Source organism: Cydia amplana, chromosome 13, assembly GCF_948474715.1.
Source record: "Cydia amplana chromosome 13, ilCydAmpl1.1, whole genome shotgun sequence".
NCBI lineage: Eukaryota > Metazoa > Arthropoda > Insecta > Lepidoptera > Tortricidae > Cydia > Cydia amplana.
In genome coordinates, this window is record NC_086081.1 from 10,748,050 (window position 1) to 10,765,167 (window position 17,118).

Sequence of the window (17,118 nt, forward strand, 5' to 3'; positions counted from 1 at the left end):
GGTAAAATTCACTGCTTCGACTGCCCTTTCATTTCCGGAGGGTAGTGGTGACCCACGTTTCGTTTACGGTCACGAAACGACGCAGAAACTCCTTCGGGTTACGTTTGAACACGGCCAAACACTGCTCCGAAGTAGTCAGTCGGTTCCGTTTTTGCTCCTCCGTGAGTAAACGCGGCACCCACCTCGCCGATACTGTCTTCATACCCAATTTATCTTCTAATATGCTTTGTACCCGCTCGATTGGAACATTTACAGCATCAACGATTTCTCAAAGTTCAATTCGGCGGTCGGCTAAAACGATATTTTCAATTTTCTTAACCATATCGTCTGTAGTCACCTCAATTGGGCGGCCTGGGCGATCCTCATCAAAGACGGTTGTTCTCCCCCGCTTAAACTCGTTAAACCAGTATCTGACGGTTGTCATAGAAGGAGCACATTCATGGTAAACCGCATGCATTCTTACTTTTATTTCATCACATGTTTTTCCTTCCAAAAACAAGAATCTAATTACAGACCGATACTGCTCTTTCTCCATTTTTAACAATTTTAAGTTCACGCTTTCACTAAATCGCTGTCAAATGAGAAAAAAAACAAAAGAATGCTGTTTTTTTTAAAATTTTCCCACCTCTGAAAAATGGCTTAAAACGATTGTATACATATTTTCGGCCCGTGATATTAATACATTTGGAAAACGGGTACTTATCAAACAGCCCTCGTATATATGTGGCGTTCCATGCCTCCTTTAGACAATAATTCAAATAATTATAACAGGGTCATAATTAAGAGAAAATTATAAAGAACTTCTAAATTAATGATTACACGGATAAATTCTATATCTGGTTTAATTTATCGCCCGTATTGTTGTATTTACACACTGTATATAGAGTTATGTTATAATGGTTATCTGTTCATTTTAGGTAGTTTTAAATCCTTTCAAGTAAAATTTAAATTGTAAAAAGGCCGTATAGTTTATCGATATGACTTTATCGTCGTAGCCACATGCCTTTGGTTCCTCATTGTAGATCGTACATAAAATGTGTCTGTGTGCGTGAGGCTACGGTGACAGATGACTTAGGCTTCATCTTTAAAAATAATACATCTATGCGAAAAACAGACTTGTGACATTTATTATGCACTAGCGGCGGTTTTACCGGTAGTTTGAATAGTTTCTGTACAAAAATATTTTTAAAAAGTATACAATTTTTTAGGGATGACAACACTGTCTTTTGCAATGTGTGAAGGGCTCAACTAGGATTTGTTATAAATTTCAGATATTTTCAATAAATATTTTCGTATTTTTTATTTAAATTTGAATACTTTTCTTTATAAAATTGTATTCAAATATATTAAACAGTCTTGGTACTGTCAGTTCGTCTATATTATTGGAGTGATATATACTATACCTACCAAGATGTCGGTGATACTCTTCTGTAATTTTGGCAAGAAAAATATATTTGTATAATCACTGCAGCCTTTCGGAACTTATTTGAAGCTATAAATCGTGTGAATGTGTAAATATCGTAGAATACGTCAATATGAATCAACTCGCTGACGATAACGTGCAGAACGTCAAGAGTAGTCTAATAGCGACGAGCACGAAAAACAAAAATAAAACCGCCAAAGATAACTCACCTTCTAAAACGACTGACGAGGTAAGAATAGTGAACGAAGAGAATTTAAGTGCGGCGTTAGCTAGTACTTTACATGTTAACAACATAAATAGCAACCTAACAAATGGTACAAGTGATCACTCGAAAGAGGACAAGTCAGTCGACAAGGCCAGTGCGGTCGAAGACGTGAGAGATGTAAATAGTATACAATCAATCGACGCTAGCAATGGGGACAGCAGGGAGCCGTGTGGATCGGACGTAGCCAGAAACGCCTTGGGAGCGACCGTGGGGAACCTTGAAAACACGTTCCACCAGCAAGGTCAATCGCCGCAAGGAGACATCGACATCATATCATACGAGTCCGAACTACAAATGCCTGAAATCATGAGAGTCATACAAAAGGATTTATCTGAACCCTACTCAATCTACACTTATAGATATTTTATACATAACTGGCCTAAGCTGTGTTTCTTAGCCACACATGATGGAAAATGTATTGGTGCCATTGTATGTAAGCTAGACATGCATCGGAATGTGGTGAAAAGAGGATACATTGCTATGTTAGCCGTGGATGAAAAATACAGGAATAAGAAAATTGGTTCGAGACTGGTACGAAAAGCAATACAGGTATGGTAATAATTCTGATTGGATTCCCATTGTAGTTCTTAGATTCCCATTGCAAATCTATGTTCAATCAAATTTGTTATGTATGGTATGGTTGGCTAGTTTTGTTACATAAATCAATTGGATCAATGCCATTTACTGTAAATTTGACCTTATGTTACAAATATTTACTGAACTATTTTCTTTACAATAATAAGAAGCCAATTCTTGCATGAGAATTGTGTCTATCAATCCAAGGTTAGGTCAGATGAACCTGAAATTTTAATAGTTTTGATATTACACAATATTGTATTTTATATTACATAATTTCAAAGATTCCGCAAGACTTATTTATGAACTTTTAATACAAGTTAATTCATACTTATAGTTTATTGTATGTGCGCTGGTGGCCTAGCGGTAAGAGTGTGACTTGCAATCCGGAGGTGGCGGGTTCGAACCCCAGCTCGTACCAATGAGTTTTTTGGTACTTATGTTATGTACGAAATATCATTTGATATTTGCCAGTCGCTTTTCAGTGAAGGAAATCATCGTGAGGAAACAGGACTAATCCCAATACGGGGTGGGTAGTTAATTTATGTTCTATCCCTTTCTTATAAATACATATTACCAATAAATAGCTAATAGAGGCTTGTAGCGCATTTATGAACAATGCCATAGGTGTAAAACTCGTTACAATAAAAATGAATTCCTTTCTAACTAACAAATACTTTCATTTTTATTTCAGGCAATGATTAATGATAATGCGGATGAAGTAGTGTTAGAAACGGAAATTACCAACAAACCTGCCCTCATGCTATACGAGAATTTGGGGTTTGTGCGTGACAAGCGTTTATTTAGATATTACCTCAACGGTGTGGACGCATTGCGGTTGAAGCTATGGTTAAGGTGAAAATTGTAGGTAACCAATGGGATGTACTCAATGTTGTGTTTATAATTCTGGAGGCTGCACCTCGGGCATAGCTATGATAAAGTGAAACCCTGCTGCTATAAATGGTAATCTGATTATATGTAATCTGCTATTGAGTCTGCCTGTGGATTTAGCCAAATGTATAGTTTGTTTCAATAATTTTATCATCTTGTGATAAGTTTATAATTTACGAGTAAAAATTGTTAATGAAATGTTTTATCTGTCTTCTTTTATATCTTGCATATAAAGGTTTAAAATGAATGGTTAAATGTCCAAGCTAAAATACACAACTTTGAAGAATTATGGTTAATTGGTATTTATTCATGTTCCCTTACTAAACCTATTCAATATTTTATGTACTCAAAGAAACATTATTGGGGTTGTAACAAACAGATAAATGAATCCATATTTAGTTATTTAATTTCTTTATTTGCCACTTCAGAAAGTAAATGTAGCAGTACTAGTAGAAGCTCCATCATAAATGAAAGTGTTATTAACTGGTTTGTATTGTTTTGTTATAATCTTGATAGCCTCCTGGGCTACACAGCCTCCTATAAAAGCAGACACACTGTGTATTTCTGCTCCACCATAGCGACACATTTCATGGACATGGTCATCTTTGGGAAACGGAGAACATGATACATCTGTAAGCAGTTTTGATACACATGTTTTTAAACTTGCAATATCACCTTCAGGCTCCCACTCTCCTGGAGCTCTGCAGTGCTCCGAGCGAAAAATCTCTGCAGCCCTCAGTAGAATATAGTTCACCATCATTACGTCAGGCTCTTCTAAATGCCTGGCTATGTATGAAGATACAGAGGCACTCATCTGATATTCATTGGCAATGTTTGAGCCTGCAATAAGGTGCAAGTTACGTGAATGCCTGCAGAACAGTTTTACATCAGCTTCACTGATGCATTCACAATGTAATTGATTGACAATTTGTTGTACCTTTCTGTACACAGTCTCTGCTTCAAAAGCAGCTTGTGTTCTATATATATTTTGCAGTTTGACATAATGTTCAGTAGAAGCGGTCATATCAGGTAGCACACCTTTCAGAGGGAGCTTGCCTTTTCCTTCAGCCTCAATAAAAGCCCTGAGGGCAGAGCACATTATCCAAAAAGGTGAACTCTCTTTTGTCAAGTTGGTAGCATTACTGCAATACAATAGCTCTTGAATGTTGACTGGTAAGAATGTAGGATGCAAAGCAGTGTTGATAGCTCTAAGAGCCTCTTCAAAGTTCTCTTCCCTTATTGGAATTTCATTTTCATCCTTTCTGATAAACCCCATAACCACTTCCTTGACTTCATTCTTTTCCTTGCGACTCATAGGCCATCTATTGTCATTCTGTTCTTTTTGCCATTTCATCACAGCTTTATTGAGAATAACTATCCATGGAATGTGGCCATGGTCTTTTAAGTCCAGGGCTTCAATATCTATGCTATCCAAGTACTCGGAGAGTGCAGGGAAAGGAATGTCCAGGCGAAGGTCAGGCTGCTCGTTGTCCGGGTGAGTCTCAATGATGGCATGTTCTTTTGTTTGAATCCTAAATGAGCCTAGGAAGCCTACTGACCGCGCCAAAATAAAAGGGACGTTAATATCCCATAAATGCTGTGATAATTCTTTAATAGTTTTCTCTTCCAGAGCAGTAGCAACCACTACAGTAAAAGACTTGAAGAAGTCTGGGTTTGCTTGCATTAATTGATGAGTTGATTCCTGGACTGCGTGGCCTTGAACAGCGGGATTCAATTCTAAGATAAGACGTAATGTTTCAGATCCTCTATTTAAGCCTTTGCTTGAGGTTTCTAAGAAAAAGTTACTTCCAATGTCCTCTTCACTCACAGTAGAATCGTCGACTATAGTAACTGCGCCCACGCCGGGAAGGACTATAGACTTCAAGACTTCAGTACCTAAGGCAGTAGCATTGATCAGGCAAATATGTCCTTTTTCGAGAGCCGCTTGTCCGTGGTCTCCCCACAAACGAAGTTGCCGGTCATATTGTTTGTTCTTTTCGCTTTGTTCAGGAGATTTCGGTGATGGAGATGCCATTTTTTCTCCAGAGACAATACTGAAAATATAAAATGCACTTCTACCTAAAATATCTTTGTAGGTTTTTAGCGTTATCCGAGTAAATTTTATTTACCTTCAACTCGCAAGTCACAAATTCGCTCGCTTCGCATTCGCAAATCGTTGTCAAAATTATCTGTCAAAGTCAAAAAGACCCGGAATGCATAAAGGTAGCTGTTCACTATGAAGCAAGCTTATTATAGCCGTTTAGACTCGCGCAAGCCACGAGACGCAAGTGTTACACTCGGTTTAGACTCTCGCGCGAGTCACGAGACGAGCCGCGAGCCGTGCCACGAGACGCGAGTCCACCGTTTACACTCGCGTTCGGCTTGTTATTCGGTTATAAACCTTATGCCGTGCCGTTAGTGTTTAAATTATATTAGCTCGACGAGCTTGCGAGCCACGAGACGAGCCGCGAGCCCACCGCTTACACTCTCGTCTCGTGGCTCGGCTCGCGGCTCGTCTCGTGGCTCGCGCGAGAGTCTAAATTGACTATAAGCGGTGGACTCGCGTCACGTGTCGCGGCTCGCGGCTTGTCTCGTGGCTCGGGCGAGAGTCTAAACGACTATAAGTTTCTGACGTCGTTCTTTCAGCGTTTAAAACTACGGCTTAAATAGATTATAGATCTGGGGGGGTCTACCGATAACATAACAGTCGAAATTACTATATCTCTATTTTTGTCACTTTAATATGCTACTACTTTAGAGCGACAGAGATGTAAGAAAACGATCTTTGACTTTCCATGTTTGCGGGTAGCTTCCTCTGTATATTGCGTGAAGGTTTGGAAGGTATGGTGAAGGTGATCCCGAGAGAGAGTGAGAGGAAAAGTAAAAAGTGGAATGGAATAGTGCATCACTGGCAGCGTTGCCAGATGGTCACAAAAGTCACATTTTTCGTGACTTTTCGCCTTCTCGTGTGACACGTGCGTGACTTATGATTTTGAGGCAATTTTTGTGACTTTTTAAGCTAGTCGATCTTTGGACAAGTTTAGTTTTGCAATTCGAATTATTTAGCAATGCTCCCAAGTTTACTATTTGACACTTGCACTTGCCTTCACGTTACATCGACAATCATGTTTATTATCATAGTCATGGCAAAATGAGACTCGTTACCTTGACGTGACGGTGTTATATAGTTTGATAGTAGTAGTTTTTTTTTAGTGTAATGATTTATTTCTTTTTATTTGTATCTATACTACTCATTGTACTGCATCAGTTATTTTGAGATTTTTGAGCGCTCTAAAACCATTAATTTTGTCCGGGGGTAAATTACTTACGTATATAATTTTTTATTTTCTTTTGATTAAAGTATAGTCCAGACGAGACAATTTTTCGTCAATCTGATGAAATTTTCCTATCGAATCAGGCCGTGCGCCAATTTGATTCCCCGATCAAATCAGCAGGTGCGGACACAATAATGGCAATTTTCTAAGTTAGTATCTATGGAACGCAAATTGGTGATTAAATTGTTTACGTGTGGACGCTAGATGAGATTGGCACCAAATATTTTCCTGATGAAATCGGCCGATTTGCCCAGCTCGTCTGGGCTCTACTTAAAGATTCGCAGACCGGGAAATCGACTCCACACTCGCGTTCGCGCTTCCACACCGCAATTCACGCACTCTGGAGGGGGCTTACACAGTAAACTTTTTAAACTTTTCTTTCGCACTGACTGACTGTGACTCGTATCCATGAAGTTATATTTTTTAAACTGGAGCGAGTTGTCACTTTTTTTGCCATACTAATTTGAACCTTATCACCGAGACAGAAAGTTGTTCGTACCAGACTAGAGAAAACGGTCCACTTGAGATAGAAAAACCCGAGCCCTGTGTCTCACTCGCACATGTTGCCAATGTTAAAAAGATACCATTATGGTAGAAATTATATCAATAAACTACTGAATTTAATTACCTTCTTATACAATTTTAGTGCTATATTCAGACTACAGTTCTGATATCTTTTAAGTAATTTGTAAATAATTATGATGCCAATATTATTAACTGATTAAACCAAGCGCATACACAGCAAAAAAAAACTAAATTTTAGTATGGTAGAAGTTGTAGTAACTTTAAATATGAATTGGTATCCCCAACTTGATGACATTTCTTCAAAACACGTGAATGCGAAATTTCTTAAAAATTGTGAAGAAATGTTGTGTAAGTTGTGTTAAAGGTTGTTGGAGTGAAATAAATAAATAAATAAATAAATAAATAAATATTATAGGACATTATTACACAAATTGACTAAGCCCCACGGTAAGCTCAAGAAAGCTTGTGTTGTGGGTACTCAGACAACGATATATATAATATACAAATACTTAAATACATAGAAAACAACCATGACTCAGGAACAAATATCTGTGCTCATCACACAAATAAATGCCCTTACTGGGATTCGAACCCAGGACCGCGGCTTCACAGGCAGGGTCACTACCCACTAGGCCAGACCGGTCGTCAAAATAATTGCTAATTGTGGAATATTGTTTCACAAGAAAGCCACAATTATTACATTTTACTATAAAAATACAAGACAACATTGTCAAACTTATTAGGGTGACTATGATGTCGGCACGTTTTGAATCGGTCTCACAGAATTCTTATTAGTTATTATTAACGTAGGTAATGTAAAAGTAAGTTTAACATAATAGGTACCTTATGTCTTTATTTCGGCATGTTTAATTTAAGATTTGTTGTAGAATAATTGAAGGGATGTTTACAAAAACAACATAACTGCTTAGACCGGTTGACACTTTTTTAAGAACATTGTTAATCGTTTCAGGTGTCAACCAGTGTAGTCAGGTATGTTGTTTTTGTAAACATCCCTTCAATTGCCAAAATTTAAAACCAAAGTGCTTAACTCCTTAAACATTACAGACTCTCATTTATACATAATATTTTGTTAGGTGTGTTAAACTGTTTATATATGACATCGACTCTTTATAGGTAGGACACATTTCCGTCAATAGAAAAAAGGCACCAACTTTAAAAAAACGTCATATTTGCTAAACAGATCTTCAATGACGCTTATACTTAAAAAAAACTGAAGTGGACAAAAGGGAAGCCTACCTTTATGAACATACCATGAGTGATTACGAAAGAGGCCGACTACAAATGAAAAAAAAACCTGACCACTTAAAATTTCACTTTATTTAGAAAATGACACACCCTACTGATATATTCCATGTTATCCTAATATCCCACATACAGATGTCTTATGGTCACCCTAATTAGAACGAGATGCAGGGCTCTAGTTTGACTTCTCATGTGGACACACTTTTTGGTCAATGTACTCGATCCAGTTTATTAACTCTAAATCCGTGCTCGTATCTTCTTAGTATACTTGGTCAACCGGATCTTGACAGTAGAAAAAGGCGGCAAATTTGAAAAATGTAGGCGCGAAGGGATATCGTCCCATAGAAAATTTGAATTTCGCGCCTTTGTTTAACTGACAAGATTTGGTTGACCAGGTATAGTTTGTGGACTCATGTGCTAGATTAAGGCGTGTCCAGACGAAGACAATTGATCAAATCAGGACGTGCGGAGGCAAACACCAATTTGACCAGTTTCATCAATTTTAATTTTATGGTGATATTTGACAGCTGTAAATTAAAAAAATGCCCCTAACTGCGAAAACTAGCGTCACAAATTAGTATTCTTGCGTCTGTACCCCATTGTATTCGTAGTATCGGTCATAAATCATAATCGGCGAGCCAAATTGGCGTCTGTGTCCGCAGGTCCTGATTTGATCGGACAATTTAATCAGTTTGGCGAAAAATTGTCCTCGTCTGGACAGGCCTATACTATAGTATGTCAAGCCATTTCAGTAAGTAGAAAAAAGCGGCAAATTTAAAAAAAGTAGGCGCGAAGGGTCTATCTTCCCATAGAAAAATTTAATTTCGAGCGTTTTTCTACTGACAAAGTTATTTGACTGACTTAACTTATTACTTATCGTATTTTTTTTTCGTTTTCAACAAGAAAAAAATCAAGAAATAAAAAAAGGAACTTACAATTCATGAAATCGATCACAAATAGCATTAAGTATAAAGAAAAATCATATAGCTGGTCAACCAAATCTTGTCAGTAAAAAAAGGCGCGAAATTCAAATTTTCTATGGGACGTTATCCCTTCGCGCCTACATTTTTCATATTTGCCGCCTTTTTCTACTGTCAAGATCAGCTATATTTTCTGAATTTCTTCTAACAAAATCGATTTACCAACCCATACTATAAAAATGTGACTTAGGCAGCAAAAACGTGACTTTTAGGGAAACGAAACGTAACTTATGACTCCAGAGCCCTGGCAACACTGATCACTGGAGCAAAGTCAGCGATGGCTTAAAGGTCTCGTAACCAGGCCATAAAATCCAAAAAAAAAAAAAAACAAAGTCAGCGACTCGACTCGAATGTCGATATTTTTCATGAAAACATAATAATTCGTGCAGTGAAGACATGATAAAGAATTATATCCGGACGAATGTGTACAGAAATGAATTTACAAACGCTATTTCAGGATTTTAATCCTAGGTAAACAATATTTTGGTAATTTTAGATAATCCACTGTGACTTAGTGTTAATTGTTTATTATAATGTTTTCGTTTCAGCAAATTCGTGGTGCACAGTTGCTTACTAGTTTTTACGGCGTTGTTGGCTTTAAAACTTGATGGCGCTATAACATGGTCGTATTGGGCCGTATTTACCCCGATATGGGTTTGGAAATTCCTCGTAGTGCTTGGTGCAACAGTTGGCACCTACGTTTGGTGGCAGTACCCTCACTTCAGGTATTTATTTCAAGCACAATATGAATTTTTAGCTCAAGCTTAAGGCTTTAGTTCCACTTAATGTATGAAAATAGTATAGCAATAACAATATTTTATAAAACCACTGTTTTTGATATATATTCCCTTGCTTTAATATTTCAATAACAAATATTCTAGGTTAGAGGGAGAGGCGTACATTCACTACAAAGCCATGCTGATCAGTCTTGCCATCCACCTGATCCTGCTCATGTTTGAACTGCTTGTCTGTGATCAGCTCTCGGTGAAACGCCATGTGTGGATACTAGTCTTCATACCCTTAATTTTTATAAGCATAGTATCCATTGCCATTTGTATATGGTCTGTACGACATGACCGGAGTTATGAGGTTTGTATATTTAAAATTTATTATTATATATTTTTTTTATTATTTAGACTTTTAAAATGGCTACACAGTAAAATTTTAAAATAAGGCAGTTGAAAAAGGAAAATGTAATGTAATTTGCACTGGGCTGAAATTTGTAATTAAATTAACTAAGTTTTGGTTGCTTCTACTACAGTGAGGAAGACACTTTTTATGTTGCTTGAAAAGAAAGTATCTGTAAAACTAGCAATGACACCAATAACATCACAAGATTCAAAAGGTGGCAGATCTTGGAACTAGACCAGAGAGAATAACCACCCCCTCTCTTCACATAAAAGGAATGGTGGTTAATGGACCACCACCTTGAAAAAAGAAATGTATAGATACATACAATCTGATTATGGCTATGAAAGCCGGTGGCAGATGAAAGTAACATAAAAAAAAAAACTAGCAAGGTCTTCAACGACCTGTTTTGTCTATTTCTCAACCATTTCCTCACAAAATGTGACATTGAAAAGGTACCACATTGTTGGTTGTCGATAAGGTTGATTTCAAATTGAAGCTACATGGAAATAGTGCCTTATTGACAACCAACAATAAGTACCCTCTTGGTTGAAAATGGCACAAATATTAAAGTTTGCAGTGCTTCATTTATCTCTTACCTTTTCCTCATAATTTATCTGTTAAATTTTGCTTTTTGTTAGTTTCATAAAATATTCAACATAAATGATCTTAAAATTTCAGTTGGAGTTGTTTTGCGCCGTGAATATCCTGCAGTTTATCTTCCTGGCACTGAAATTGGACGAGTTCATCAACTGGTCCTGGGAAGTTGTGTTTGTGCCGCTCTGGATTCTGATGTGTCTGAGCCTTGTTGGTGAGTGTACGTTTATTTTTACTTTATTTGCATAAAACAACGGCAATTAAATATAATTTACGAAATCAAACTCAAAAAGCAAGGCTAATACTTAGACTTCAAACTATTATAAAATCAACATTTAAATTTGTTATATTGCATTGCTATGCCAAGAGTAACGCTACTACTACAATGAAACGCCAAATCATAAACACTACACAGACTAGTGACAGACTGTAGAGGGGTAGAGCATAGTGCTCAGGGTCGTCTTAAACTATGCTGGGGCCCCTGGGCACACTTATGTGCAAATTCTTAAATTTGGGGCCCTTTTGGAAAGTAAAGAAAGCTAATTAAACTAACATTTTTCTACTATGATCTATTTATTATGGGTAATCAAATCTACTGTTACAGTTTGTTTCACATACATCATTATAATTTTGGACAGGCCGTCTTAGCGTAACACGGCAGATACACACCGCCAGTCAGCATAAGCAGGGTCGCCATGTGACGATGGGTGTTAAGGGAAGCAAACTACTTGCATTGAAGTGCGAGTATAATCAGACATATTATTATGATGCCTGTTTATAAACTGTGTTGATGATGATGATCCCAGAATGACAGATCAAATTGAGGCAATCAAGGTGCGGTGAGGTGAAAGAGATCGCATTTTAGCTTTTAGCGATAAGACCGCATGTTGTCTACTATAGAATCTATAGGTTAATTTATGTGTTTAGTTTGGTGTAGTTTTTCTTCTGTTGTTATATTTGTATTGTATTGCAGGGGTGCTGTACAGCATCATTTTCGCGGGCATGCTGCTGCGCACGGCGGAGGCTAACGTGCAGCAACGCCGCAGCAGCTTCCACGCCGCGCTCGCGTACACATTCACTGTTATACCCATCCTGGTGTTCCTGGTATGTCTACTAATCGGGTCTCTATTGTTTCCCAAATAGTTTTAAGCCATAATGTATTGTTTGCCCGAATTTTCGTTAGTCATAATTCATTTAATTCAGAAACGCGTCAATTTCAGGATTGCCATAAAACAAACCTAACCTAACCTATCTATAGGATAACCTAGCGAAAATCCTGAAATGTTAACGGTTTCAGTTTTATGACTAATGATAATATGAAAAACAATACATTATGACTTAAAACTTTATGGGAAACAACGGGACCCCCTACTAATCATGTACTTTTGTTTTAGGTGTGTTTCCATTTTGTCCCCACCTTCGTCGCGTGGAGCAGGGACAGATAGAGTCTGTGCGGAAAGAGAAGATTCGTAGATTGTATTGGACCCCATACATTTCACGACTCTTCTCTTTCCGCACAGACTCTTTAATTTATTATTATTATTATTTCATTTTAGACAGGCAGCTGATGCTGGTGCGTCTAAATCATAGTTCACTTAGCACGATTTCACTGTTTTGATAGTTTGTCGAGTCTATTTTTAAATTGATTCACACTTGTAGAGTTCACAACTTCAGAGGGTAATTTGTTCCAAGCATTTACTATACGATTTGCAATAAAGTTTTTCCCGATATTTGTTTTATGCTTTGTTGTTACTATCGGTTCCAATCGGTTCTTGCCTCGTTGGCATGGAGCAGGACTGATGGGAATAGATTTATTTCCACCAGTGACCCGTATTCCCACTTGTCCCTGGCAGATACAAATAAACCTTATATTATATTATATATTCAAAATAATAGTAATTCATATGGAATTACTATTATTTTCTCCGCAGTGCTAATAGATGGACGTACCGGACAGGTGGTCTATTTCTCGATTTCACTCAAAGCTGCTTAGCTTTAACAAATGATTGATAATAGATCAATGACCTTTCGTTGTTTTATGATAGGGTTCTTATGGCCTCGTTCGGTCATGCCCATGAGATCAGATTGATGGTATCATAAAATTGTATTGAAAACGGGGAAGTGGGTTGAATTTAACATAAAAAATACTATGGTATTTGGTTGCAAATAAATATCTCTATATCTAGCCTAAGACAGTTCTTCTAAGACAGTTGGAGCTAGTTAGCAAACATATAAAGTAATTATTTTATGAAATTTCCTGTTCAGCAAGAGTTGTTATCCAATTAGTTAAAAACTTGTAGAACTTATAGCTAACGTTTTCAAATGTTGTCGTTTCACAGGTGCTGCTGACTAACAAGTTGGATGACGGTATGCAGTTGTCGTACACGGTAGTCGCTAGCCCGCTCTTCGTGGGTTTCGCTACGCTGATCGTTATGTCATTTAGCTCGAAGGGTGGTAATAAATGTAAGTCTCCATTATGTATACCTTATGGCTCCTCTACACGATGGGCCAACGCCGGCCACTCCAAGGGACGCATTTATGCATTAGAGGGAGCAAGTGATATTGCTATCTCATTCTACCGCATGGCTGGTCCCTTGGAGTGGCCGGCGTTGGCCCATCGTGTAGAGGAGCCATTAGGCTTAATCACAGACAAGACATCCTCCAGACTGAGCATAGTAGTAGCAGTAGCGCTACCCCCTCTGCCACAAATATACAGTAGTTTTACTCCATTTTCGAGTCAAAGTGTCTTTGTGTGACGTCCGTGTCTTTGAACGGACCAATCACGGCACGGGACTCGCTCACCTCGTCCCCCGCACCCCAGTATTTTGGCAGCATCGGTTTCATGAAATAATTGCTCTAAACCTTAATACACTGTAACAAGACTCAATATCTAAGCGCTAAGTCATGCAACTATAAAACTGGAGGCCATTGGTTCACACCCTGCTTAATAGCAATAGGTTTCTTCGAACTCACGTATGAAATTATTTCCTATTTTATTTACCAGCAGCGGAAAAGATCGGAAGGAAACCCGAGTTCCTGAGTATTCCCCACTAGGCCTAGTTTACAGCATGGATTAGATTAGAAGTTCAGAAGGCAATCGCCGTCGTAAACACTAATAGTGCCTGTACCAACTCTTGCGATTAGGTTGTCAAGTGCACTTTATGACCACGAATGCCCCGGGAATGGGAATGAGAGAAGGAAGACACAAAATCTTTTTTAATTTTGGCGACCACGTGTTTTTAAGTTTAAATTTGCGGTTGAATAAAGTTAGTTTTAATTTATTAGGTATCGAGATTTCTTAAGAATTGTTTTTTCATGGCATTTATCTTCTACATGTATTGTTCTTTTTCCAGGGTGGTTCGGCATCAGGAAAGACTTTTGCCAGTTCCTGCTATCAGTGTTCCCGCTCCTCCAAGAGTACGCCAACATCGCCTACAACAACAACGTGACCCGGGGCTCCAACATAGTCCCCACCGAGCCCCCGGTCACACAGGAACCTTACCGGGACGAAGACACTAAGAAAGTCAAAGAAAATAAAAATCATAAGAATCAAAAGAAGAATGAAGCGATGAAACCTGTAGTGCCTGTGACTAGTATAGATATGCCTGATTGACGCTTTCAATTTTATTAGTGAAGTGAAGTGAAGTGGACATTTGTTGTCTCCCGTTTGGGCTACGGTGTTGCTGTTCAGTTTTCATGGTGCAGAGAAGTAATGTAAGTCTTCTTTTTAAATATATTTTTCATTTTTAGTAATACCACAAAGACAAATCAATTGGGAATTCTTTTGGCGTAATAATTTTAAGAATCGACTGAATATGTATGTTTAGGCAATTTTAACTATTCGGGGCATTCAAGAAGTATTGAAATAGAATCTATGTGTTCCTGTTTCTAAGGGACTATATAAAAATTTAAAAAATCTTAAGAGAACTGAATGAAGACACTTCATCTTAAGTGTTGTACTATAACCAATTTTTAACGTATTGTTAAGTTTGATGTTAATTTAACTTTAAACTTTGTTGTAGGGTATAGTTTAACAAAATGTTCTTTTTTATGTAAAACCTTTACCTTAAATATCAGGACTTGAAGGTCAATCTCTGGTTATTTTGCTGTTACACTGCCACAAATATCATTATAAAGTGATATTTCTATTGCAATATTGTTTATTTCAAAAAGCGCTTACAAGTTTGTGGCCTATACGCGTGTCTCTTATTTCCTGCACATTATTTAAAAATAACTAGCTATCTGTATTCACAGATACTATTATAATATTTCAGTGAGTGAGTGCACCAGAGATCTTAGAGCAGAGAGGTAGTCTACAAATTATATAATATTGTGTGTTATGTAATCGTCACGCACACATATCTAAAACGATAATAACGCTCTGGAAACAATTGTGCGTCCTAATTGTTAATTAAAAATAATAATAAATAACTTGATAAAAACATTGTTGTAGAAATAGTTATAGATGGGAGTAGGATTGTGACTAATTCAATGTTAAAGATAAGTTTAGTTGAAAATGTTGTTGTAGTTATTTAATGGGGCTATGGACAATGTATAATTCGTATCGTCATGACAGTATCTCCTTACCACTAATACCTTAAACACTAATATAAGTTATAGAACGTATTTCAGAATTGATGCTATTTCAGGATATTGTATAGTAAAAACGAATGCTGGTAGTTCTAACTGCCGTTTACCGTTAGGTAAGGGGTCACATTCACTCATACATACATACATACTATTATTTTATACAGCTATATTTACGTACTATAACAATACCACTCATATAAAATATGTGAGCATACCTACCTATTGTTATTTTTAATAAAAATTCGCCCTTAGACGATTATCAATAACGTTCATAAAGTATTGGTGCATATAGGTACCTATTATGACAATGAACCAAACTATAGTTTGGTATCACTACATAGTATAAAACAAAGTCGCCTCCCGCTGTCTGTCTGTCTGTATGTTTAGATCTTTAAAACTACGCAACGGATTTTGATGCGGTTTTTTTTAATAGATAGAGTGATTAAATAGGAAGGTTTATGTATAATTTGTTAACCCGTGCGAAGCCGGGGCGGGTCGCTAGTAACATATAATTTTCAATCACCTCATTCATTCGTGCCTCAATATTGTTGTGACTATATACTTTTACCTCTGTTATCGAATTACTAGTTCTTATTTTAAATAACTAAAGCTAGCTGCTTAATGTGAATTGCTAATTTGTATATTTTAATGTACATAGTTTTCTTTGTTATGCGAAACTCAATAATTCTTATATAAATTATATTCCTTTTACAATTAACACTAAACAGCCTTCAACTTGCGACATGGCGTGACTAAACGCTTATGAAATGTAACATTTTTGAACTGTCTAATGAGAAATATTTATGAACTTTTATAATCAAAATACAGTCAAAGAAAGCATATGTTACCTAAGTTTTGGCTCTCAGCGATATCTCAAATATTTGCGATAATTGCGATGTCACTAATAAAGAAAAAAACTTCTTGAACCTTGCCTCTGCCCCTATGCCGTGACAAGAGGCTATTCGTGACACCGACGCGCCCTAAATGACACCATAAAAACGTCTCGTCTGATTTATGCTTTGGCTGCACGACCCCTTTCTCTCGGTACCTTAGTTGATTATAGAACGCACCAATTTTTCCCCTAAAAAAGGAAACTGGTAGTGAGTTTTTAACTTACACATATCGTAAATCTTAATGTTATATTCTATTAATTAACAAAATACTTGATAGTTTTGAATTAGTGAACTTTTAAACAACTTGCGTTGGGTTGGGTTGCGACGCTATTTTTTAGGAAATTAGGATGAAAGGTTTAGGGTATAGGTAAAGGGTATGTAACCCTTTCATCCTAATTTCCTAAGTAGTTAGTAGGGTAGTAGTTTTAGGAGCAATTTTCGAAAAACAATATCTAAGCGTAAAATACCTATATTTTTATTGGCACCTAAAGCACTGGTCGTTAGCAGCTAGTTTTTGCAGAATTTCCTTCATTATTTGAAATAAGTTAGAATGAACTTGGTATTAAATTTGACAATTTTAGTCAAGTGCACGTCCAAATCTACAACAGGTCAAAGATCCATTTTTATTAAGAAGGTGATAAATATACAACTA

At 37.1% G+C, this 17,118-nt stretch overlaps 3 protein-coding genes across 4 annotated transcripts; 2 read left to right on the plus strand and 1 right to left on the minus strand.

Moving 5' to 3' along the window:
* The first annotated feature begins 1,220 nt into the window (after positions 1 to 1,220).
* LOC134653497 (N-alpha-acetyltransferase 30) lies at positions 1,221 to 3,445 on the plus strand. Its single transcript, XM_063508864.1, has 2 exons — positions 1,221 to 2,237; positions 2,959 to 3,445. The coding sequence occupies exons 1-2, from the start codon at positions 1,536 to 1,538 to the stop codon at positions 3,121 to 3,123; spliced, it is 867 nt and encodes a 288-aa protein (XP_063364934.1). The 5' UTR covers positions 1,221 to 1,535; the 3' UTR covers positions 3,124 to 3,445.
* A 76-nt stretch (positions 3,446 to 3,521) lies between these two features.
* On the minus strand, positions 3,522 to 5,325 carry LOC134653498 (NEDD8-activating enzyme E1 regulatory subunit). The gene has a single exon (XM_063508866.1). It carries the CDS (start codon positions 5,188 to 5,190, stop codon positions 3,580 to 3,582), a length of 1,611 nt encoding a protein of 536 aa, XP_063364936.1. The 5' UTR covers positions 5,191 to 5,325; the 3' UTR covers positions 3,522 to 3,579.
* A 4,280-nt stretch (positions 5,326 to 9,605) lies between these two features.
* Positions 9,606 to 15,040, plus strand: LOC134653283 (transmembrane protein 185B). 2 transcript variants are annotated; one of them, XM_063508608.1, is made up of 7 exons: positions 9,606 to 9,729; positions 9,807 to 9,983; positions 10,140 to 10,347; positions 11,068 to 11,203; positions 11,957 to 12,087; positions 13,323 to 13,446; positions 14,337 to 15,040. In XM_063508608.1, the coding sequence occupies exons 1-7, from the start codon at positions 9,680 to 9,682 to the stop codon at positions 14,594 to 14,596; spliced, it is 1,086 nt and encodes a 361-aa protein (XP_063364678.1). In that variant the 5' UTR covers positions 9,606 to 9,679; the 3' UTR covers positions 14,597 to 15,040. The 2 variants fall into 2 exon arrangements, with proteins under 2 accessions (XP_063364678.1, XP_063364679.1); XM_063508609.1 differs by having other exon boundaries at positions 9,622 to 9,729; positions 11,068 to 11,197.
* The last annotated feature ends 2,078 nt before the right edge of the window (positions 15,041 to 17,118 follow it).

Coding starts and splice junctions, on each gene's coding strand:
- LOC134653498 (XM_063508866.1), bottom strand. CDS start 5,190: ATGGCATCTCCATCACCGAAATCTCCTGAACAAAGCGAAAAGAACAAA.
- LOC134653283 (XM_063508608.1), top strand. CDS start 9,680: ATGTGTACAGAAATGAATTTACAAACGCTATTTCAGGATTTTAATCCT. Junction 10,348..11,067: donor GACATGACCGGAGTTATGAG/GTTTGTATATTT, acceptor TTAAAATTTCAG/TTGGAGTTGTTTTGCGCCGT. Junction 11,204..11,956: donor TCTGAGCCTTGTTGGTGAGT/GTACGTTTATTT, acceptor ATTGTATTGCAG/GGGTGCTGTACAGCATCATT.
- LOC134653497 (XM_063508864.1), top strand. CDS start 1,536: ATGAATCAACTCGCTGACGATAACGTGCAGAACGTCAAGAGTAGTCTA. Junction 2,238..2,958: donor TGGTACGAAAAGCAATACAG/GTATGGTAATAA, acceptor TTTTTATTTCAG/GCAATGATTAATGATAATGC.